Source organism: Coloeus monedula, assembly GCF_965178545.1.
Source record: "Coloeus monedula genome assembly, chromosome: 17".
Taxonomy (NCBI): domain Eukaryota; kingdom Metazoa; phylum Chordata; class Aves; order Passeriformes; family Corvidae; genus Coloeus; species Coloeus monedula.
The window spans coordinates 6708238-6729839 of record NC_138797.1 but is presented as its reverse complement, the minus strand read 5'-3'; the positions used below and the strand labels follow the sequence as shown (position 1 = coordinate 6729839).

General features: G+C 62.2%; 8 protein-coding genes across 11 annotated transcripts; 5 read left to right on the top strand and 3 right to left on the bottom strand.

The window, feature by feature from the left end:
- The first annotated feature begins 971 nt into the window (after positions 1-971).
- Positions 972-5464, top strand: DNTTIP1 (deoxynucleotidyltransferase terminal interacting protein 1). Of its 2 annotated transcripts, XM_082292660.1 has the most exons (13): positions 972-1111; positions 1209-1279; positions 1426-1522; positions 1670-1768; positions 2283-2351; positions 2635-2691; positions 2938-2999; positions 3446-3491; positions 3953-4011; positions 4194-4254; positions 4566-4637; positions 4890-4945; positions 5304-5464. In XM_082292660.1, exons 1-13 carry the CDS (start codon positions 1025-1027, stop codon positions 5440-5442), a joined length of 975 nt encoding a protein of 324 aa, XP_082148786.1. In that variant the 5' UTR covers positions 972-1024; the 3' UTR covers positions 5443-5464. The 2 variants fall into 2 exon arrangements, with proteins under 2 accessions (XP_082148786.1, XP_082148787.1); XM_082292661.1 differs by lacking the exon at positions 4566-4637.
- A 640-nt stretch (positions 5465-6104) lies between these two features.
- UBE2C (ubiquitin conjugating enzyme E2 C) lies at positions 6105-7321 on the top strand (the record flags this gene model as incomplete). Its single annotated transcript, XM_082292961.1, has 6 exons — positions 6105-6205; positions 6283-6310; positions 6463-6549; positions 6727-6931; positions 7063-7122; positions 7263-7321. 6 exons carry the CDS (start codon positions 6105-6107, stop codon positions 7319-7321), a joined length of 540 nt encoding a protein of 179 aa, XP_082149087.1.
- Positions 7322-7421: 100 nt separating this feature from the next.
- Positions 7422-9021, bottom strand: LOC309579398 (regulator of G-protein signaling 9-binding protein-like). Its single transcript, XM_082292682.1, has 2 exons — positions 8257-9021; positions 7422-8154 (listed from the first exon to the last, which is right to left on the bottom strand). The coding sequence occupies exons 1-2, from the start codon at positions 8447-8449 to the stop codon at positions 7736-7738; spliced, it is 612 nt and encodes a 203-aa protein (XP_082148808.1). The 5' UTR covers positions 8450-9021; the 3' UTR covers positions 7422-7735.
- A 95-nt stretch (positions 9022-9116) lies between these two features.
- Positions 9117-10973, bottom strand: TNNC2 (troponin C2, fast skeletal type). The gene is made up of 6 exons (XM_082293047.1): positions 10868-10973; positions 10101-10152; positions 9862-10005; positions 9661-9775; positions 9441-9577; positions 9117-9362 (listed from the first exon to the last, which is right to left on the bottom strand). The coding sequence occupies exons 1-6, from the start codon at positions 10868-10870 to the stop codon at positions 9331-9333; spliced, it is 483 nt and encodes a 160-aa protein (XP_082149173.1). The 5' UTR covers positions 10871-10973; the 3' UTR covers positions 9117-9330.
- A 1694-nt stretch (positions 10974-12667) lies between these two features.
- Positions 12668-14816, top strand: SNX21 (sorting nexin family member 21). 3 transcript variants are annotated; one of them, XM_082292557.1, is made up of 3 exons: positions 12668-13139; positions 13274-13428; positions 13734-14816. In XM_082292557.1, exons 1-3 carry the CDS (start codon positions 12872-12874, stop codon positions 14403-14405), a joined length of 1095 nt encoding a protein of 364 aa, XP_082148683.1. In that variant the 5' UTR covers positions 12668-12871; the 3' UTR covers positions 14406-14816. The 3 variants fall into 3 exon arrangements, with proteins under 3 accessions (XP_082148683.1, XP_082148684.1, XP_082148682.1); XM_082292558.1 differs by having other exon boundaries at positions 12668-13143; positions 13274-13421; XM_082292556.1 differs by having other exon boundaries at positions 12668-13154.
- A 138-nt stretch (positions 14817-14954) lies between these two features.
- On the bottom strand, positions 14955-17661 carry ACOT8 (acyl-CoA thioesterase 8). The gene is made up of 6 exons (XM_082292559.1): positions 17240-17661; positions 17021-17157; positions 16564-16789; positions 16153-16310; positions 15620-15811; positions 14955-15521 (listed from the first exon to the last, which is right to left on the bottom strand). Exons 1-6 carry the CDS (start codon positions 17455-17457, stop codon positions 15403-15405), a joined length of 1050 nt encoding a protein of 349 aa, XP_082148685.1. The 5' UTR covers positions 17458-17661; the 3' UTR covers positions 14955-15402.
- On the top strand, positions 17661-19458 carry ZSWIM3 (zinc finger SWIM-type containing 3; the record flags this gene model as incomplete). Its single annotated transcript, XM_082292978.1, is given in 5 exon segments — positions 17661-17806; positions 18735-18865; positions 18915-19123; positions 19127-19199; positions 19445-19458. Coding segments are annotated over 5 exon segments (543 nt in total). The 5' UTR covers positions 17661-17690.
- A 178-nt stretch (positions 19459-19636) lies between these two features.
- Positions 19637-21003, top strand: ZSWIM1 (zinc finger SWIM-type containing 1; the record flags this gene model as incomplete). The annotated part of the gene is given in 6 exon segments (XM_082292975.1): positions 19637-19954; positions 19958-20301; positions 20303-20430; positions 20433-20809; positions 20813-20912; positions 20915-21003. Coding segments are annotated over 6 exon segments (1356 nt in total).
- Between the last annotated feature and the right edge of the window lie 599 nt (positions 21004-21602).

The following is a 21602-nucleotide window of genomic DNA, read 5'->3' as shown; positions in this document are numbered from 1 at the left end:
ACCACCACAGCCTCCAGAGCATTGGTACTTGGGATCACAGAACCACAGAATGATTTAGGTTGGAAAAGACCTCACTGAATCCAACCTTTGACCGATCACCACCTTGTCAATGAGAGCATGGCTCCAAGTGCTGCATCCACTCATTCCTTGAACACAAATGAAACAAGATGAAGCATCTGGCAAAGCTGGTGGGAAAGAGATCCCACAGCTCAAGGCTGCTCCACTGGCACAAAGGACAGGGACAGCATTTGGAGATGGCTGCTGGAGCACAGCCCTGCTCTGCACAGCGACACCCACCCTGCACTCTGGCAAATCCCCTTTGCTTGGTTCATCTCACTGAATCATCTTGGAATGAGGAAGAACGTTATCAGCAAAATAGTAAATGGTTCATCAATGCAAATTGTTAGCCAGCTGATTGAACAGAAAAGCTTCTCTTTGGCCAAAACATGGGGTTAGATTATCTAGAAAACGACAGAAAAGTTGTTTTGGCTATTCTGCACACATTAGACAAGATGAGGAAATGCTGTTTTGGGGTGTTTGCTCAGAGAAACGATGAGATTCCAGGAAGATGAATGGTGGAAAATTACACGAGGAACACACAGATCATGGAAAGACCGGCATTCACACTCCAGCTGCAGGTACTCGGGTCGCAGGGGCAGAGGCCACGTGTGTCCAGCTCCACCCGCGACAGGTCCTCCTCTGGGTGGGACAGGGTGAGTTTAAGACTGTGGGACTTAGGATGCTTTGCCTCGCCCTCCGGGACTGCTCAGCGCCGGGGGAACGGCGGGGACACCCGGGGGCTGCGGCCCGCGCTCCGGCGGCACCTTTAGGGCGGGCACCGTGTGAGCCCAGGGCTCCCCGAGCACACACCGGGTGGCCCCCCGGGCCTCCCCCTCCCCGCTGCCGCCGCGGGCTCGGCCCGGCCCTATTGCCTCAGAACCGCGTCACATCCGTCGGGGCCCGATGATGCGGACGCGGGATCCCCGCGCATCCGGCCGCTCGCACCGGAGCCGGGAGCGGGGCCATGGGCGCCGCCCGCGATGCGGAGCAGCAGCCGGGGCCGCCGGGCGAGGAGGGCCCGGGCGACACTGAGGAGCAGCTGGTCAGCACGGTGAGGCGGGGGCCGGGCCGGGCCGGGCCGGGCGGGGCCGGGCGGGCAGCGGGAAGCGGGCGGCGGCGGGGCCGCGGCTGACGCGTGTGTCCCGCAGAGCCCCTGGAACATCATGATCAAGCACCGGCAGGTGCAGCGGCGCGGGCGGCGCTCCCAGATGACAACCAGGTACGGCGGGACCGGGATGGGCGGCCAGGATGGAGGGGGAGGGTGGAACAGCGGGACCGGGATGGGCACCGGGCGGAGGGAGGATCGGGTTAGACCGGGCCGGGGCAGGGGGTCCCACGCACCCCGCCTGACCCCTGCACCCGCAGCTTCACGGACCCGAGCGTGTCCATGGACCTGCTGCGCGCTGTGCTGCAGCCCAGCATCAACGAGGAGATCCGGGGCGTCTTCAACAAGTACATGAAGGTGAGCGCTGGGGACAGATGGAAGCAGCACAAGGGGTGCATGGGGACAGCTCAGCTGCCACTGAGGCCATCCCGCCTCTGTGTGGGAGCTGAGCCGACACTGCCCGGCTGCGCAGGCTGTCACCCTCTCCTGCCTTTTCCTCTCCAGTTTTTCCAGACAGCAGCAATCAATGTGCGTGATAACGTTGGGGAGGAGGTGGACCCGGAGCAACTCATCCAGGAGACCTGTAGGAGCTGCCTGGAGCAGGTGGGCACTGGCTAGGGGTTTCTTGGGTGCCCCCAAGCAAAGCAGCCTGGCTAGGATGTGTCCCTCTTAAGAGCTTTGCTGGCACTGTGAGGGGACATCTGCAGCCCTTGTGTGGCTGCTGTGCTGGGATTCATTCTCACTGGGAAAAGGGGAGCACTCAGGGCTGGGCAGCTCATGCTGCTGCTTCTCACTGCTGCTGTTTCTCACTGCTGCTGTGGGAACACGGCACACAGCTGTAGCTCCCACAGAAAGTGGCTCCCAGCACCTGTCAGAGGGCTCTGGCAGGGTAGGGCAGGATTTTTTCCTTTCACTTCTTGCTTATCTGCCAGTTCCCCAGAATTTATCATGCTCAGATTGTGCTTTTGCATCTGGCTGTCTGTGGAAGCATGGCCTGGTAGCACTCCAAAAGCAGAGCTGTTGCAGGGCTTTTAGGTGGATGTGTTGAGGGGGAGGGGTTGCTGGTGGGACCCTCTCTGAGCCCAGAATCCATGGAACCTTCTTTGTCTTCCTGCAGGCCAAACTGTTGTTCTCTGATGGCAAAAAGGTGGTTCCCAGGTTGCCCCATGAGCAGGCAGTGCCAAAGGTAATTGTTGTGATTGTACACAGAGGTTTAAATGACTTGTGAGAGCTGGGAGAAGAAGAGTTGGAGTCACTTTGTTCTCTGACTCTTCTTGGCCACCAGTGCAGTAGTGCAGAGGCAGAGTGGGGGATGTTGGGCTTGAAGGGAATGCAAGGCAAGGAGAATCCCAGGTGTGGATGCTGCTTGTTGCAGTTCAGTGCTGCTCACGGAGGTGGGCTGGGGTCAGCGTTCACCTGGCCAGGTAGGGAGAAGAGCCCTGCTCATCCCACTGCCCTTCTTCTTCCAGCGTGCCAGACAGATGGATGAGGAGCTGAGCCGTCGAGGAAGCCCCATTCCAAAAAAGGTAGGATGGTTTTCCCCACAAGAGATTTTATGTTTTGGGAAGCTTGGTCCTCATTGCTGGCCATTCCCACAGTATGAGTGCATGGAGGTGCACAGGCAGCCTTTGTGGGGCACTGGAGGTGCTCACTGTGGTGCCAGGCAGTGTTTCTGCCTGTGACAAAAGGAGCAGCTCCGTGGGAGAGGGAGGTTGCTGAGAGGGTTCCCTCAGCCAGCATAGCTGAGTCACAGAAGGGTTTCTTCCATGCAGAGAAAGGGGCGGCCTCCAGGACAGAACCTGTCAAATGACCGCGGAGTTTCAGGCATGACAGCGTGAGTACAAACCCTGAGCTAGAGCCCCTGTTTTGGGAGGGCAGGAGGAATGAGGCTGCCTGTGGGGAGCACAGAAGCCCCACAGACTCCTCTCCTGCAGAGAGATGATGGGAGTTCTGGGTGTGGGCAGAAGCAGAGTTAGGTTCAGCTGTTCCTCCCAGGAGGCAAAGACCTCTAAAGAAGGGGTTTTAAACAGGCCCAAAGGGATGAAAAGGTCCAGATGGACCACCCAAGGTGAGTGGTGAGACATGGGGAATGGTGGGATCTGGGCAGCCAGGAGAGGAGAATGTGCAGCAAAGCTGAGGGTCCAAAGCTGCGCGCTGTGGGGGAATGGAGGGACGTGAACAAGGGTGGGTCTGGAAGGGCTTGGGCTCAGTCCCTGCTGCTGGTGGTAACTAAGCTAGTCCCACTGGGACTCATTCTTGCTGTGTTTTCCTTCCCCTCAGGTGGAAGCTCAAAGTCTCTGAGCCTGTGAAAAGGGATGGACCAAAGGTATTGGCTGTCTGACACTGCTGGGCTCCCCCTCTCCTCCCCTTTGCTCCCACCAGCAGAGCCCTGCAGCTGCAGGAGTGCAGGAGAGCGTGGGCTGTGCTCTGATGGGGCCCTGGGCAGGGGTGGAGCAAGAAGAGGAAGCGAAGTGCCCGGAGGCCTCAGCTGGTCTCCCCAGGCACTGTAGCCTGTAGCCCTGCAGCATGGTGCTGCTGAGGGAGACCTGAGGAGACCAGGAGTAGCCAGGAGAATCCCACAAGTGTTTCCTACGGGGGAAACTGCTTAGATCAGCCCAGACGGAATGTAATGTTCCTCCCCTGTGGAAGGCTGGAGGTCTGTGGCCAGCTCCCTCCCTCCCAGTCCAGAGGCAGCTCCAAGGTTCCCTGTCAGAGAGCCGAGGTCTGTGGAGCATGGCCAGCACCAACTTCCTTTCTAATGTTGCCCCTTTTCCAATTGCTCTGTAGTGGGATCCATCCCGACTGACTGAAACCACAACCTTTGTGCTGGGATCTCGAGCAAACAAGTAAGGAATGGCCCTGTTGATGGAGGGTGGTGTCCCCAGGCAGGAGCCCGTGACACTCCTCCCGTCACTTCGCTTCTCTGCCTCGAAAGCAGTAGGAAGGGCTTGGGGAGGAGAGGGGTTGTCCCTGTGCCACTGCAGCTGCCCTCCCCACAACCCTAACATCCCTCATGTTCCTCTTGCAGAGCTCTCGGGATGGGAGGAACAAGAGGGCGACTCTACATCAAGCATCCCCACCTCTTTAAGGTCAGGTGCCACAGCCGGATGGTTTCCCATGGGAATCGGGAGCGTGTGCTTCAGCTCCCTTGTTTACTTCCTCCCTGTGCCCTTGTTTGTTATCGGAGCACGTTCCCAAGGTCTGGCTAGCACATGGAACACGAGCCAGTGGTGTCACGTGCCCACCGAAGTGGCTGGTTTGCCAGAGCCAGGGCTGAGGCTGGAGCAGGGCAGGCGGAGTGGGGGGCAGAGCAGAGCGGGGCACAGCATCCTGGAGGAGGGGGCTTTTAGGGAAGGGTCTGTCACCCGTGCTCAGCTCGGTCCTTGCTGCTTTATTGCAGTACGCAGCCGACCCGCAGGATAAGCACTGGCTGACAGAGCAGCAGCACATGAGGGCCATTGGGGGCAAGATGGTGAGTACGGCCGGGCGCAGGGCCCACCGCAGGGCCAGCACGGGCGGAGGAGCCGTGGGACAGGCGGCGGTGGCAGGAGGATAGGCAGGGCGCGGGGACACAGCGCTGCCAAGGTCCATCCCCTGCCCACAGGACTGGGGTGCAGGCCAGGGGGCACAGCTGGCTCCCACGGGGACAGTGCTGGCTGGGGTGTGGCACTGCCCCGGCCACCCCTCGCAGGCACCCTGAGGTGTCCCCCACCTTGTGCCACAGGCCTACCTCCTCATCGAAGAGGACATTCGGGATTTGGCCGCCAGTGAGGATTACAGGTGAGGACTGAAGCAGACATTCTGAAGGTGCTGCCATGCCTGGGGCCACTTCCCTGGGGACCCCTACCATGTCCCCCCCTCACTGCTGCATTGCCCAGGGGTCCTGTGCTGGAGGGACATGACACTTGGGGGGCTCAGTTATGTTTGGGGTTTGGTGCCAGGGGACCACGTTGTGCAACTCAGGTTTGGACTTGGTGTTGTTTGGGGGTCCATGGTAGGTTTGGGCTCAGTGCTGATCGAGATCCATGGTGGGTTTGGTAGGTCTGGGCTTGGTACTGATGGGTGCCAAGGGACATGGTGGGTTTGGAGTCAGCAGTGGGTGCTGGAGTCCCTCCACCTCACCCTCCTTCCTCCCCAGGGACTCTGTTGATCTGCGGCTGGAAGAGCTGAAGCCCTTCATCCCTCCAGCCTGGATGACTGAGAAGATGCAGAAGCACATGGAGACGCTTCGCCGCGGGGGGGACGTGCCGCCCCCCGAGGACCCCCCCGAGCCCTGAGGCCCCCCAATAAAGCCGCTTCACTCCCACCTCGCCGCCTCCTGGGCTCTGCGGACGGGCGTGGCTGGCCCTTTAAGGGTCTGCGGGACCCGCGGCTCCGCCCCTCGCGGGGCAGTGGCCAATCACAGCGCGGGACGTCAGTGGCTGGCGGTCAATCAGCAGCCGCTGGCCGTTACCGTGGGAGCTGCATCTTCGGCGGGCGCTGATTGGCCGGCTCGAACCGGGCTGCGCGCTGATTGGTGGGGGGGCCGCACGCGGAAATATTCAAACGGGGCGCGGGAGCGGGCGGGGCCGTGCGGGACGAGCGTACCGGAGAGCGCCCGGGATCGGGGCTGCGACCGAGCCGCTCCTGCACCGGAGAGGGGCTGCGACCGAGCCGCTCCTGGGCTGGAGAGCGTTTGAGACGGGGGTTGGGATCGGGCCACCGCTGCTGCACGGGAGAGCCCCTTCGGTGCTGGGGAGCCCCGCTAGGGGAGCCCGGACGTTCGCTCGGCACCGGGAGAGCTGCAGCGGGGCCCGAGTCCTGCCCCGAGCGCGACTGCGGGAGGGAGCGAGTGGAACCCGGTGCGGCGCCACCCGGGAGCGGGAGCCGCATCCAGCCCGTGACCCGCCGGCAGCGGCGGCCGCAGACCGGTGCGCCGGTCCGTGCTCCCGGAGCCGTCATGGCCTCACAGAACGCCGACCCCGCCGCCGTGTCCAGCGCAGCCGCCCGCAAAGCGGCCGAGACCGGGGCCACGGCGGCCCGCGGCGCGGTGGGGAAAAGGTGAGTGGGGCCGGGGCCGGGGCTGTGGACGGGGGTTGCCCCGGTGAGCCGGCCGGTAACGTGCGCTTTCCCCGCAGGCTGCAGCAAGAACTGATGGCGCTGATGGTGAGTGGGGTCCTGAGGCCGAGTGGGGGATTGGGGGATCCTGGGACCAAGCCGGGGGTTGGGGGTCCCGAGGACTCCTGGGGCTGAACTGGGGCGAGGGGCGGGGGCGGTCTCGGTGTGTCCCGGGCCGCCCTGACGTGCTGCCCCCGCAGATGTCCGGTGACAAAGGCATTTCTGCCTTCCCCGAGTCCGATAACCTCTTCAAGTGGATCGGGACCATTGACGGCGCCGCCGGGACGGTGAGAGGCGAGATCCCGGTCTGGGGTGGGGCCTTGACCCTGCCCCACCTTCCTCCCTTCACACGAGGCTGGTCCCAGCCCTCCACTTCCCCTGTGCCTCCTCTTCCCCGCGGCTTCCCCCCACCTCTGCGGCTACGGCCCCCCCTGACTCCTGTCCCCCTCAACTCCCGCCCCCAGCCCTACGAGGAGCTTCGGTACAAGCTGTCGCTGGAGTTCCCCAGCGGGTACCCCTACACAGCACCCACCGTGCGGTTCCTGACCCCCTGCTACCACCCCAACGTTGACACGCAGGGCAACATCTGCCTCGACATCCTCAAGGAAAAATGGTCAGCGCTGTATGATGTTCGCACCATCCTGCTCTCTGTACAGAGCCTGCTGGCAGGTGGGTCTCGTAGACAAACTGCTGTGGAGTGCTGGGGAAAGGGGTGGTGGTGGTGGTGGGGAACCCCAACCCAGATCAGGGCTCAAGGGTGTCCAGGTCACCCCACCAGCTGACCCAGCCCCTGTTTCTAGAGCCAAACATCGAGAGCCCTCTGAACACACATGCTGCCGAGCTCTGGAAGAACCAAGTCGGTGAGTACCTGGAACAGAACCCTCCTGCCCCCTCCCCACTGGAATGGGCAGCAGCACAGCCCCTAGTGTATGTCTGGCCCCACAGCTGCCCTGGCAGCTCCCTTGGGACCCTTGGCACCATGTTCCCCCTCTCTCCTCAGCATACAAGAAGTATGTGCGGGAGACATACAACAAGCAGACCAAGAGCCAGGAGACCTGACTGTCACCACCACCCCCCAACATACCCACTCCCTCCCGGCCATCCCCTGTGTTCTGTATCATAGGCTGTTTTTAAATTAATGTCACAGTCCGAGCCACGGTTAATGTATAAATAAATGCACGTTTATAAGTTCTGCAGGGGATTCTGTGGCAGCCTGGCACACCTCATGTGCCCAGAGGCCCCTCTGCGAGTGTGGGCAGGGAGGGTGGAAGGCACATTGACCCCTGTGGAATAACAGGGGCTTTATCAATATTTGGGGGCCTGGAGTGGTCCCATTCCCTCCTCAGGGTGGAAGCAGCCCCCACCATACACTGCAAAGGCAGGGGTTGAGGACTGTAGGGGTACACAGGGGCTCTGTCCCCCTGCTCTGTGACAGGGGTGCCACCTCTGCTGCTATCTTCTGCCCCCTCTAGCTCACAGCACCCCACAGCAGCCTCCCCAAGCTGCTCTTGCTATGGTGCCATCTGTCCCTGCTGGCTGTGTGGTCTCCGTGGCTTCCACTGTCCATGGTGGAACGTTGGCTCCACTCTCCATCTCTGCCAACGTGGTCCTCACCTGCTCAATCTCCTCCTCCAAGCACTGGGCTGTCGGGGACTGTGTGGGACCCCCTCCTCGCCGGCTGGGCAGCACCCAGCCCCCCAGCCCAGTGCGCAGTGGGGCAACACCACCCCCTTGCGTGGAGAAGAGCTGGCAGAGGTGCTGGGCTCTGTACAGGTCCTGCAGGAAGAGCTCCAGGGCAGAGAGGAAGAGCACCCACAGCCGCTCCAGCTCCTGCCGCTCCAGAGGGCTCGCTGGGGCCCGCCGCAGCCCCGCCAGCAGCACCTGCCGCAGCCCTGTGGGGTAGGCATGCTGAGCTGGGGCGGCTCTGGAGCCCCTCCTTGGCCCCAGTGTGGGTGCAGAGGTGCCCCATGGCTGCTGCCCAGTTCCCTCCTTACCCGTGCTGAGCTCACAGGCCTCTGTGCTCCTCCTGCGTCGCTCCTCGCGCAGCCGAGGGCTGTCGCTGCTCCCCCCAAGCTGCAGCACCAGCTGCCGGTGTCCAGCCGTGGCCTTGCAGAAGGCAGCCTGGGCTGTGGCACACGTTCCCACTGCCCCCCGCCCACGGCACGCATCCCTTCTGCCTGGTGCCATTACACCCCGTGAAAACAGGGCAGGGTCAGGGTGTCGCTGGCTCTCCAGGGGTCTCAGCTGCCCTGTGGCACAGTGCTGTGCTGCGGGTATGTGACAGCTCTGAGCTGTGTCTTGGTCCCGTGGTCCCACCCACCCTGGCTGGGGCCTGTACCCCGCCTCATCCCCCGTGCTGTGCTCCACCCCAGCTGGTCCCCAGGGAGCTGTGATGCCCAGCAGGCTGGCACAGCCCCTTCAGAGAGAGACACAGAGACAAGTGTCATATTTCCCCTGTAGGGAGGGGGCTGCTCCTGCCCTTCCATCTTATAGCCAGGTCCTCTGGGTGGGAGATGTGGGTCCCAGTGTGGGGCAAGGCAGTGGTGGCTCTCTAGAACCCCTGTGGTCCCACAGCCCTGCCCTAGAGCAGGACCCTCGGGGCTGGAGCTGTGCTCCCTCACCCGCTGGCATGTGAACAAGCTGCTCTGCATGGAAACTCTGAGCTCAGCGCTGGCTCCTGCCCAAGAGCCCGTGGGAACCACAACTCTGTGCTGCCCTTGCAGCACTGCCCTGTGGCATGAGCCCACCCACGCTCCCTCCCTGGGGAGCAAAGTAGGGGCACACTGCCACAGCCCCCTCCCCGAGTTCCCCCCCCCTCCCCTCGAGTCCCCCCGTGAAGTTCTGCACCAGCAGCTCAAGCCTTTCCTCTTTAATTGAGGCTCGAATCAAAGCCACAGGTGAGAGATGGGAGGAAAAGCTCAGCCGCCGGTGGTGAGATGGGACTGGGACCCTGGCACGGAGCAAGGTCCCAGCCAGTGCTGAGGGCCAGGTGCTGTGGAGCTGCTGCTCCCTGGGCAGGTGGGGAGCAGGGCTCGGTGCAGCAGCCAGCCCAAGGAATGTCTGGTCCCTTACTGCACACCCTCCATCATCTTCAGGAACTCTGCAAGAGAGTAGCAGCCTCAGCCCATGGCCCTGCCTGGGTGCACAGCATGGGTGCTTGGCTGGGGCCATGGCTCACCATCAAAGTCGATGCGGCCATCATTGTTCTTGTCTGAGTCCTTCATCATGTCCTCTATGTCCTCATCAGTGACAGGCTCCCCAGTGGCTCTCAGGATCTCACCCAGCTCCTCAATGTCAATGAACCCATCCGCATTCCTGCAGGAGGGTGAGGGAGGGATGGGACCTCACTTGCCCCGCAGACAGGATGGGCCACTTTGCCCCACCCCACCCCCACTCACCGGTCAAAGACTCGGAAGCAGTTGGCCAACTCCTCCTCAGACTTGCCTTTGGCATCCTCTTTCATCTGGCGCACCATCATGACCAGGAACTCCTCGAAGTCGATGGTGCCGCTGCCTGTGGGGAGGAAGCCAAGCCTGAGTCAGGCTGCCTGCCCAGAGTCCAGTACCCACCCCTGCCAACCACCACCAAGGGCTGCTCACCATCCTCATCCACCTCCTCGATGATGGCATCCAACTCCTCTTTGGTGGGGTTCTGGCCCAGCATCCTCATCACCGTCCCCAGCTCCTTGGTGCTGATGTCTCCACCACCGTCAGCATCAAACATGTCAAAGGCGGCTTTGAACTCTGTGGAGAGAGAGATCAGGGCCAGGCAGTGGGGTGGAACCAGGCCCTGCACCATGGCCATGTCTGGACCCTCTCCCCGCTGTCCCTACACTCACCCGCAATCATCTCCTCGCTGAGGAAGGCGCGGGCTTCTGCCTGCTGGTCCGTCTGCAAGGCAAGGGAGAGGCATCACCATGCCACCCATGTCAGGCCAGAGACCGCTCACACAGCATGGCTCAGCAGTGCCTGGCTGTGGGAAGAGCCTTTGCCCTGCTACAGGATGATCCTCTGCTGGCACAAGCCACAGACAGCAGCAACCCCTACAGTGCCTTCCAGGCATCCATGAGCATGGTGGGCTGCAGGGAGCTGCCTGCCCGAGTCCCCCACTATCTGGGGGGCTCCATTTTGCAGGGGTCATGGTCCCTGTGCGCAACCTTGGCATCCTAGGCATGCAGCGCTATTTTTGGGATCTCCTCAGCTCCCCTTCTAGGGATCGTTAGGGCTACAGCCGTGGCACCTGTCGACCCTGATCGAGTTTCTCCTGGAGGCGCAGGCCGGCCATGGAGCCGGCAGCAACATTGTGTCGCATGACCCAGCACTCGGCTTTCAGCCACCCCCTGCCACCACTACCTCTGTGCAGCCCTGAGCTCCAAACAAGAGCCTGCACCCCCCTGGCAGCCACACGGTCATCTCAGTTCTGTCCTACAGGGACCCTGCACCACCCAGCATTTCCCTGCCCTCATCACCATGGTCAGCCCACCACTGGGGACCATCTCCCTGCTGCCCTCTGCAGAGGCACCTCCAGATCCCCCTGGTGCCTCCTGCCTGATCAGGTCTTGTCCTGGCACACAGCACATGGCACACAGCACACAAGAGCTCTTACCATCTTGGGAATTTATGGTGCTTCCCACCCCCGGAGAATCACCAGCTCCTGCAGCAGGAACTCCCAGAAGCTTCGTGGTGCCCCTGGCACCCCAATTTGTAGTGTGTCCTCTGTGGGATGTGCCTCCAGCTACTGCCCCCTGGCCCCTGCAGCCTATCAGCGCCCTGATAGCACCCAGCCCCTCTCACTGGCAACTGGTGCCTTTACCTAATTTAGCCAAAGCTTTATTGACCAAGGGCTAGGATTAACGTGGGGCTGAGGCTGGGATGGAAATTCAAGCCCTTCAGGAGGGACACTGAAGCCGTGGCAGGAGTGCAGCTCTGCCCACCCCCAACACCCCCATCCAAGGCAACTCAGCAAATGAGGGGGTTAAAAATAGCCCTGGAGCTGTCAGCATCACCCGGGTAAGGGGGCCAGGGTCCCCCCTGCACAAGGGGCATGGACCATCACCCACTGCCCCCTGAAAACACAGGCCTTCCTGGGCCAAGTTCCCAATACCAAGCTGGTTTTTCCTGGTGCAGCATCCCCCCTGCACCCCCATTTTCTGCTGCAGGGGGCCCAGCCAAAGCAGTGCTGCAGCCCACTGCCCCAGATAAGGAAGGGGTCACCAGTGGGACCTGAGGCACAAAGTCCCTGGAGAGATTTGGAGCACGAGCCCCATGGTTTGGGGTCCTCAGTGCTGTTGGCACCTGGGTCCGGAAATGGCTCCATCTTTTCGTGCTTCTGAGGAGCGGGAATGATGCCCGGTGCCTCCTCGAAGGCTCAGTTCTCACACTTGCAGCCCATGCCAGCCACTGCTGCCAGGGCCGGTTGGGGCTGATGGTTCTGGGGATGCACTGGCCAAGTGGCCTGTGCTCTATGGTGCTCAGAGCCTCAGGGCTGCAGTGGGGTGAGGGGGACAGATCCCTGCCCCATAAGGTCCCAGTGCCAGGGACACATAGGGGTTTCCTGGCTCCTGGTTTTGCCAGGACCCCCATTCCCCAGGTGGGAACTGGGAACAACCCAAGTCCAGCCCTGAGTGCATCCCACCCTATCCAGGGAAGCTCAGGGGTCCTGTCTGAGCCCGGGTGGGGTGCAAGGTGCTGGAACAGGGTACAGTGAGCAAGCAGGGCAGAGCGATGGCAGCAGCTGGGCTGGTTCTCCGATATTTATAGACATTCCCAAGGAAGAGGTGAGGAGTGAGAAGGCAGGCACTAAAAAAGGCTGGGCAAGTGCTGGGGGTCCAGTCTGGCCATGGGGCACATGGCAAGGCCGACTGAGGCCAGGGTGGCAGGGTGCCAAGGTGGCCCAGGGGACATCCCAGTGGGATTGGGAGCCTGAGTCTCGGGTACCAGAATACATGGGTGTTGGGGAACATGGCTGTCAGGGTACAGCGGTGCTGCGGTATTGGGGTATCAAGACCCTGGGACACACAGTGCCGGGCACCGGAGTGTGGGGCTCCCGTGGCCCCAGGGCAGATATCCGGGGCTCGGCCCGACCAGGATATTCCGGACAGGGGACAGAGGAGCAGACACCGGGAAGGGCGGGGTGAGTTCCCGGGCAGAGTCTGCGGACAGCGCCGGGCAGAGCCCTGACCCTGGTCCGAGAGTCCCGAGCGGTGCTGCAGGGACCGATCCCGATCTCGGCCGTGGCGGGCAGTGCCGGTAGAGCCTATCCCGATGGTGCCGGGCAGTGCCGCAGGCGCCGACCCCGATCCCGATCCCGATCCCGATCCCAATCCCGGCCGTGCCGGGCGGTGCCGACTCCACCGCCCCGATCCGGGTTCCCGGCGGAGGCGGAGCCGCGCAGGGAGGATCCCGGGACGAGCTGTGGTGGAGCGGCCATCGCTCGGCACCACCCGGCTCGGCTCGGCCCGGCCCGGCCCGGGGCAGCGTGAACAGACCGGGTCGGGGGCGGCACCGGGAGGGCGTCCCGGGGCCGCGCTGTCCCCGCGCGGGGCCGGGCCGCGGTGGGCAGCCCCCGGCCGCCCCGTGTCGCGGTGCCGGCCCGGACCCCCCGGCAGCGATGGCCGCCCGCATCCTGCACCGGCTGCGGCACGCGCTGGCGGGCGAGGGCGGCCGGGAGGAGCCGGCGGGCGGCGGCGAGGCCGAGGACTGCCCGGAGAGCTCGGAGCTGGAGGACGACACCGAAGGGCTGTCGACGCGCCTCAGCGGCACCCTGAGCTTCACCAGCCACGAGGACGAGGAGGAGGAGGAGGAGGGGGACGGAGCTAGCGAGGAGCTAGAGGAGCCGCCGCAGGCGCCGGGGGCGGCAGCAGGCACGGAGGACGGAGGCAGGTGCTGGGGCGGTGAGCTGGGGGGACTGGGGTGACTCCAGGGACACTCATGCGATGGTGGCGTCCGGCAGCCCGACAGATGTCACAGCCCTATCCCTACGGAGGGCACTGATACCCCTCTCCCGGCACAGAGTGGGTCTCTGCGGCGGAGCGTCCCGGCGGCAGCCTGCTGACCCGGCAGCTGCAGGAGCTGTGGCGGAGGTCGCGGGGCAGCCTGGCACCGCAGCGGCTGCTCTTCGAGGTCACCAGCGCCAGCGTGGTCAGCGAGCGCTCTTCCAAGTACGTGGTGAGTGAGCCCGGCGCGGCTGGGCGGGCATGGGGTGGGTACGAGTCCTGCTCTCCCCGGGGCAGGCAGGGATCCCACGGGGCTGGCGCTTATTTTTTTCTCTTTCCCCGTGCTGCTCGGATGGTGCTGGCGGCTCAGATGAGCCTCAGGTAACTATTGCTGATGGGTGCTGTGGCTGCAGCAGCCCAGTTCACTCCCTTCTGTCCGGGCAAACTCCCCCAGCCCCTTTGTGGCCGCAAAGCCGGCTGTGCTGGTGCTGGGATCAGCGTGTCCACAGCACTGCCTGACACCTGTCTCCCCCGCAGCTCTACACCATCTACCTGATCCGCTCTGGCCAGTTTGACAAGGCCCCTGCCACCATCGCCCGGCGCTACTCAGACTTTGAGCAGCTGAATCGCCGCCTGCGCTGCCGCTTCAGCTGTGACATGGCCAGCGTTGCCTTCCCCAGGAAGAGGCTGCGCCGGAACTTCACTGCTGAGACCATTGCTAAGCGGAGCCGAGCCTTTGAGCAGTTCCTGTCCCATCTGCACTCCATCGATGAGATCCGCCGCTCTCCTGAGTTCCTCGAGTTCTTCTTCCTGCCGGACCTTCAGGCTGCGCAGCGCCTGACCTGCACTGGCATGTACCGCGAGGCCCTGGCCACCTGGGCCAACGCCTACAGGCTGCAGGACCGGCTGGGGGTCTGCAGCTCCGGCCGCTTCCTGCTGACACTGGCTGGGCTGGCCGTCTGCCACCAGGAGCTGGACCAGCTCAGTGAAGCCCATGGCTGCTGCGAGCAGGCGCTGCAGCTGCTGGAGGCTCAGGGCAGCCACCCACTCCTGGGACCCTTCCTGCAGGCCCACATCCACCTGGCCTGGAAGGTGGGCAAGGACAAGCGGCGCTCGGAGGCCCGGCTGCAGGACCTGTGGGAAGCTGGGCTGCCCGTGCAGCAGCAGCCTTCCCTGAAAGAATGCCTGATCAAGGAGCCTCTGGAATGAGCAGCCTGTGCCCACATGGGCAGGAGGGCAGGGGCTGTGGGGGGCTCACACCTGTGGCAGCTGGGAACAGTGAGGGCGATGCCGTGGGTAGGAATGGGGCAAGGGAACAGCACCACAGTCCCACGGGCAGCACAGCCCATGCTTGGAGCTGCCTCCTAAATGCACTTTCTCTGTGGTTAGTCTGTCTTGCGAGGCCAGGGATTCACAGGGGTCCACCACCCACACTGGTGCTGCCAGAAGCTGCTCCCCGCAGAGGATCCTGGAGTGGCTGAGACTTTAGCTGGGATGTACTGGCACCTTGCAAGGGAATGGGAAGGCTTCTGGCAGGGTCCAGGGCTCTTGCAGGGAACTTCCCATGAAACTTACATAATAGAAAGGACTTTATTAAATAAAGTCTTGGCAGGAAGAAGAGCAAGGTGCCCGCTATGTCTGTTCAGCCCCACTACCCCGGGGCACCATCAGTGAGAGGCCTCAAGCCTCCACACAGAGGTGGGAGCTGCCTCATCCCCTTCTCCCGGCTCCCAGCTGGGCCCAAGCCCAGTCCTGGGGAGGAGCCCAAGGACAAGGAAAAGCAGCAACTGAGGCGCCAGGGCACAAGCAGTGCAGAAGTGAGAACAGGAAGTAATGCGCACCAAAGCAGCACCTTCCTCTCCTCTGACCCAGCCTGCGGTGAGGGCAGAGCAGATCCACTGTGCCCCTGGCACTGCCTGCCCTCAGGCAAGCATAGTCACAGTCCAAGGGGACAAACTCCAGGGACGGAGTCCAGCTCTTCACCCAATGGCTTTATTTCAAGCTGGGTGAAGGGTAGCTGATGGCAGCGTGTGGTTGTATGCTGTGCAGGTAGCAGCTGGTTGCAGCGATGCTCTGTTGGTCACTGTCTGTCACAGACACTTCTGTCACCGGGACTCCTGCAGTGCTGGATCCCACCTGGTCTCCTTCCTGTTCCTGTCCAGGTCCTGTCTTGATCCCAGGATCCCTCTCTCAGCATGTCTCCAAGCTAGAGCTTGCTCTGGTTTGGTGTCTCTTCCACCCTGATGACACCTTCCTGTGTGCAGGTGACAGCCAGGACCCCGTCCCTGCGCCACAGCCGTCCCTGCACCAAGCCCCGGCACCCACCTGCAGAGAGGGACTGTAAGACTGCAGCCCACTGCCCCCAGGACAGGCAGGGCTGGCCTTGGCCATGAAGGTCTCCCAGAAACACACTAAGGACTTACCAGCCCAGGGGCTCTCACACTCGTACAGCATCCAGTGGTCAGCTCTGAAGGGTGCGTGGAACCACATGGAATGGTCAAGGGACACCATGAACTTGATGCGGTACTGCCGGTGCGGGAGCAGGGCCGTGCCCAGGAAGGCGTAGTCAGAGATGTAAGCAGCCACACAGCAGTGCACCTTCATGTCAGTCTCCCCTGCAGAGCAACCAGAGCTGCCCATCCCGTGGGGCCCCGTGGGACACGCCTGGGGCGCAGCGCAAGGCAGAGCCTCAGAGACTCCGCTCTCCAGGAGCCAGCTGCCAAGCACAGCTGAGATTGCTCCAGACCCACTCCCTTTGCCATGCCATGCCCCAGCATGGCTCGTGGCATCAGCTCTGCATCCATACCTGTGTTACAGCCTTGAAGTGCCAAGGCTGGGGCACAGGCAGCCCCCGAATCGCAGCCCTCCCAGCCCACTCTGTCGCAACAGTGCTCCACAGTGTGAGCTGGCGCTTAAGCCCTTGGATTGAGAGACACCTGGACCCAGCAGGACCCACCTATGTAGCCTCGTGCTCGCACCCAGAAGAGCAGCTTTGGCTCCTGTGGCTCTGAGCTGAACATATCTGGTGGGTTCACGGGTTTAATGTCAATCGGCACATCTTCGGCTTGGATCTTGGTGAGATGCTTCCTGTATCTCTCGGCCAAGTTAGGATTCCTGCAGCCCAGCACAGAGAAGTGAGGTTAATGCCAAGCAGGCAGGTTGCAGCACATCCTACTGGCAGCAGCTCCAGATCAGGGAGACAAGAGAAACACAAAGAAAGACAAGAGGAGCACAGCTCCTGTCGTGTTCTGCTCCTCTGTTCCCCTCCTAGGCATATTTGGGAACTCCTCAGACAGTCCTCTCCTGCACCTCCCTATGCTCCAGGCAGAGAGGGGTGTTGCCAGCATGTCCCTTACACCCCACTCACTGCAGGAACTTCTGGATGAGCTCCTCCTGTGTCAGCAGCTCCTCGGGGGGCGGCACGGCCGGCATGGTGAACTGGTGCTGCACTGGGCTTGCCTGGGAGAGCTGGAAGGAGGCCTGGCAGGTGAAGATCGGCTTTCCATGCTGGATGGCCTTTACAGAGCGAACGGAGAAGCTCTTCCCTGTACGGGTCCGCTCCACTTCGTACAGCACCGGCACCTTGGGGTCCCCTGGGACAGGAAAGGGACGTTCTGCCGCTGGGCCACGGAGCACCACGCACAGAGGAGACCTGTCCTGCGGGGGCCGAGCCCGGCGGTGCCGCCCACATCCTCCCTGCTTTGCTGGGGCCGGGATGACGGCGCCTGCTCACTCCTGCTCACTCCCCCAGCCCCCCCCAGCCACTGCCGGGGCCCTCCCGAACCCCTGCATCCCGTCCCCGCCGCCCGGTTCCCCGGGCGCACCTGCCCGCACGAAGTAGCAGTGCAGCGAGTGCACCTGCTCGTCGCGGCTCACGGCGCGGGCGGCCGCCACCAGCGCCTGCCCCACGATCTGCCCGCCGAAGAGGCGCTGCGTGGCGGGCACCCAGTGGTGCCGGCCCCTGCGGAGAGAAGGCGGCCGCGGTGAGGGTGGCGGCGGAGGGGGAGGCGGCCCGGTCCCGCCGCCCCCGAGCCCGTGCGCACCTGAAGAGGTTGACCTCCAGCCGCTCCAGGTTCAGCACGCTGGTGATCAGCACGCTGCGCAGGTCTCCGGGCGGCGGCGACCCGGATCCCGGCCCCGCTCCTGCCCCGCCGGCGCCTCCCGCAGCCCCCATCACCTCCGCGACCCGGGACCGGCACCGCGACCCGACCCGCACGGCGAACCAGGAAGCACCGCCCACCCGCAGGGCGCGGACCGCCATGTGATTGGACGGTAGAGCCTTCAGTCACCCTTGTATTGTCAGAATTCTCTGGGCTGGTTGGTTCCCCTTCTGTCAATAGGAAGAACAGGGCGCTGATTGGCCAAGATCAGGGTGTGGGCGGTGCCCGGGTGGTTTAACGGGGGCGGCGGGATGGGCTTGGGCCAGTCCTGGGGGCGCGGAGGCGGCGGCCGGGCAGAGAGCGGCCGGGCGTACCCCCGCGTCCATCCCTCGCCATGGAGCTGAGCGCCCGCTTCCTCTCCTACAAGGGCTGCCTCTACGGGCTGTGGAGCCGCGTCCCGGTGCGCAGCCACAACCGGCAGCACGGCACCGCTGTCCGACAGGACATCAGGTAAGGCCCGCCCGCCGCGTCCGGCTGGAGCTCGCAGCTGTGGCAGGGCCGTGCGCTTGGGGTCCCCCGGTGTAGCACCGCCAGACACCGTGGAGCCGCCTGTTGGGCCCAGCCCCGCGCTGCCCCGGGGCACAGGCCCTGTCCCGTACCTGGCTTTGATAACCGGGCTGATCCCGGTAGTGTGATGCCCCGGTACCGGGATGCCGCCGGCTGTACCACACACTTGCTGTGTCCACTGTACAGCTCCTGCCCTTTTCAGCTCAAGTATCAAGACTCCAGTCATCGGCATCTGCAGCATTCTCCAGCTGTCCTTACCTCACTGCAGTGGAAAGGTGATATCAGGTTTCCCTCTGGGAGCACTTGATTCCACAGCCTTCACTTCTCCAAGCGGGTGTAGTGACGCTGTTTCCTTTCCATCTTAGCTGGTGGATCTGCTTGTGTGCACAAAGGCTGCAAGGTCACTCACTAGTTACACAACTGCTCCCTTTGCCCTTTTAAAATGTAACTTGCCTTCTTAAAATACAATTTAACCTCCTTCCTTGAAGCTTTTCTTATCATATTCTAGCCTGCTCCTCCAGAGTTGCAGAACCGTGTGGTTTAGGGGTTGAGGCACAAACACATGGGTATCAAATTCTCATCATTGTCTTTGCTGTTTGTGGAGAACAGAAGCAGAGGTGCAGGGAGCAAGAGGTGGGGTTGCTCTGTTGTGTCTGGTCATGGCTATTGTAACTCTCTGTTCCTTTGTTTCTCCTTTGTTTGAGCTTTCTTATCCCAGACCTGAGCAGCGAACCCGCGTATCTGAGCGGCAAGTGTGGGTTTATGTGGCCACTAATTGAACACAGAGTTGCACACAAGAAAAGGCAAAACTAAATGCTGGCAGCCTGCACCACCTTTGCTTCCCCCATGAATGCTTTCTCAACGTTTGCAGGTTCATACAGGTGATGTTTGGAGGTGCCCAGATCCAAAAATATAGCGAGAAGAGAAAAAATAATCATCCCAGCTTGTGCCCAGCCTATTTTGTGCTGCAGTACAAGGAGGGCATAGACCAGCTCGTGATCAGTGAGGTGAACAACCACCATGCCCACACATGCACAGGGTGTTCCACTAGACAGCACCATGACAAAGCCGCATTGGAAGCGGCAGATCGGGGACACCGAAAGTGGTGCCATGGTGAGCAAGGACTCACACATGGTCATGGGACACCGGTGGATGGTGTGCCCTGCTCTAAGCACGGCTCCCACACTCCCTGAGGCACCAGAGGAGAGCGCCTCAGCCTCAGTGCTCATCAGGGTGGTCAAGGTGACGAAAACTTCCTTGTGAGTGGACCAGGGCTTGCTGGCCTCCATCAGCGCAGAGAGTGCCTGTGGCCAGGACAGGCTCAGCTTCCACACCAGTGTGGCGAAGTGCTTCTTCAAGCAGTTCCTGAGAGTCTCCTCCTGTGCCGGGCAAGCGAGGGCACGTCCTTTACGCTCTCCTTGTGGAGAGCAAGGAGTGAGGGGAGAGAGCGGTGCACTTGTTGCTGAAGAGAGAGACATGAGAGACAGTCCAGTCGCTGAGCCTCGAGCTGCTGCAGAGCGATGGGGAGCAGGTGATGGAGGGAGGAGGGGGGGACAGCCAGGCAGGAACCGGTGCCCGCAGGCCCCTCTGGGTAGCGGCCACACCGAGGGGCGCTCCCGGCGTCCCCGGCCCGGTGCGATGCACAGCGGCCGCTGCGGGCGGCGCCCGAGCCCTCCGGTGCCGCCGCGGCGGGCGGTGCTGAGTGCCGTGTGTCGGTGCACATTGGCCGTGGCAGGCGGCGGAGGAGCGCGGCAGGGACCGGGACGCGCCGCGATGTCCCCGCCCGTAGCGGCAGCCCGGAGCGGGCCCGCACTGCCGGCCCAGGCCGCGCTGGTCCGCGCCTTCCCGGTGGCCGCGGTGCAGCTCTCCGCGTTCCCCGTCTGCAAGTGGCTGCAGCAGCTATGCCTGGAGCTCCACACCGAGTGCCTGGCCGTGACCGCCGCCAGGAAGGCCACGGGTGCAGGCACTGAGAGCCACCGGCAGGAGCTGCTCGCCGTCCTGAGAGACCTCATCACGCCGGACTTGCTGCCTCAGCTCCACCTTCACTGGCTGCTCGAGGATGGGATTTGGGCCACGCACAGGGAGGGGAGCTGAGGGGAGAGCAGTGACTGCTTCATGGAGCTGGAGGTTGTCATCCAGGGGTTTAGCCAGATTTTTAGTGCTGGGCTCTCTCTGGATAGCTGCATCACTACCGTGGCCCAGCACCATAAAGAGTGTGTTTCTAAGATCCCTCCTGATGGCTTGACATTCTCTGCTCCCCATCCTGATCACTGTGCTGCTCAGGCAGCTCCCCAAAGTCTGCCTACTTCAGACTTGCCTCTTGCCCCTCTGGTGTGCCAGGGTAACACATTCCGGAGCGCTGGCCAGGCTTCCCCCACTGTGGCAGCAGCTCAGCAGAAGCAGCAGCCTGTGTCAGCCTCTCTTGCAGCTGTTGAGAGTCGTGATCATTCTCCAGAGTCCACCAGCAGCTCTGCAGCTCCCTGAGGCCCTTCAGTGCCAGCCTGAAACACTTCATGCTTTTCTCCAGAGTGAGCCCGCAAGCTCTCAGTCCCTGTTAGATCCTGTCTCGTGGTGAAACTGGAGGCCACAGAAACCTCAGAGAATGATAGTGAGGATGAGATTACCCAGAGGACTAAAGAAGGCATCAGGCAATCTTTGAGTGACATTTGCACAGAGGCTGCTGCCAGGCTGTGCCTGACTGAGCTGGCAGTGGTTCAAAAGTCCATGCAGCTGATTGGCACTGGGTACAGTGTACAGATCCTGGAGGATGCCTGCCCTGTGGGCATCTTCCAGGAAGGCCCAAGCAGCTACACTTGCTACTTCAACCAGACCTTCCAGCTGCCCTGCTGGCACATCTTGGCTGTGCTGCTGAATTCAAACAGGAAGCCCTTGCAGAGGGAGATACTCAGCAGAGCATGGGAGAGGGGATGTGATCATCAGGCTGGATGAGACAGTGCTCATGCCCTCTTGGAAGTCCCAAAGAGGTCCTGGAGCAAGTCTTTGGATATATCCCTGGTGGTGTCCTTCCTCACGGCAGAAATCAGCCAGCTGCCTGCCACAGTAGTGAGGAGTTTGAGCACAGGACTCTGTGGGAGCTGGCTGACAGCTGGATCTGGCCCTGCATTGAGTTGAAGCTCTAGCACTGAGTGGGAGCTGAGCTAGGTGCTTCCACTGTGTCCTGTGTTGCACCTTCATTCCCCTCAGCCTGTCGTTTCCTTGGTGTGCAAGAGGCAGTTTGGGTCCTTGATCTGCTGAGCAAGCGTCACCTCTTGCACAGGGCAGCAGAGGAACTGGATTGGGAGCTCCTGATCCTGCAGGAAGGGTAACAGTCACTGACCTGGCTAACAGCTGTGGCCAGGAGCCAGCGCTGGGTGGTGCGATGTGGGAGGTCCTGGTATCATAGAACCTGCTGAGTTGGAAGGGACCCATCAGGATTGGGTCCAACTCCCAGTCCTGTGCAGGACACCACAAAAATCCCACCATGTGCCTGAGAGCATTGTCCAAACATTTCCTGAACTCAGACAGGTTTGGTGCCATGACCACTGCCCAGGGGAGCCTGTTCTAGTGCTCAAACACCCCTTAGGTGAAAAACTTTCTGATATCTGACCTCAATCTCCCCTGACTCAGCTTTATACCATTTCCTCAGGTCGTGTCACTGGTCATGACAGTGAAGAGATCAGTACCTGCCCCTCTGCTTCCTCTCATGAGGATGCTGAAGATGGCAATGAGGTCTTCCCTG

Coding starts and splice junctions, on each gene's coding strand:
- ACOT8 (XM_082292559.1), bottom strand. CDS start 17,457: ATGGCGGTCCGCGCCCTGCGGGTGGGCGGTGCTTCCTGGTTCGCCGTG. Junction 16,311..16,563: donor CTCATCCAGAAGTTCCTGCA/GTGAGTGGGGTG, acceptor GCTGGGCTGCAG/GAATCCTAACTTGGCCGAGA. Junction 15,812..16,152: donor GCGAGCACGAGGCTACATAG/GTGGGTCCTGCT, acceptor GTTGCTCTGCAG/GGGAGACTGACATGAAGGTG.
- TNNC2 (XM_082293047.1), bottom strand. Junction 9,578..9,660: donor TGCTTCCGAGTCTTTGACCG/GTGAGTGGGGGT, acceptor ACCCTCCTGCAG/GAATGCGGATGGGTTCATTG. Junction 9,363..9,440: donor TGGCCGCATCGACTTTGATG/GTGAGCCATGGC, acceptor ACTCTCTTGCAG/AGTTCCTGAAGATGATGGAG.
- SNX21 (XM_082292556.1), top strand. CDS start 12,872: ATGGCCGCCCGCATCCTGCACCGGCTGCGGCACGCGCTGGCGGGCGAG. Junction 13,155..13,273: donor CGGAGGCAGGTGCTGGGGCG/GTGAGCTGGGGG, acceptor CTCCCGGCACAG/AGTGGGTCTCTGCGGCGGAG. Junction 13,429..13,733: donor AGCGCTCTTCCAAGTACGTG/GTGAGTGAGCCC, acceptor TCTCCCCCGCAG/CTCTACACCATCTACCTGAT.
- DNTTIP1 (XM_082292660.1), top strand. CDS start 1,025: ATGGGCGCCGCCCGCGATGCGGAGCAGCAGCCGGGGCCGCCGGGCGAG. Junction 1,280..1,425: donor CGCTCCCAGATGACAACCAG/GTACGGCGGGAC, acceptor CTGCACCCGCAG/CTTCACGGACCCGAGCGTGT. Junction 1,523..1,669: donor TCTTCAACAAGTACATGAAG/GTGAGCGCTGGG, acceptor TTTCCTCTCCAG/TTTTTCCAGACAGCAGCAAT.
- LOC309579398 (XM_082292682.1), bottom strand. CDS start 8,449: ATGGCACCAGGCAGAAGGGATGCGTGCCGTGGGCGGGGGGCAGTGGGA. Junction 8,155..8,256: donor GGCCTGTGAGCTCAGCACGG/GTAAGGAGGGAA, acceptor CCTACCCCACAG/GGCTGCGGCAGGTGCTGCTG.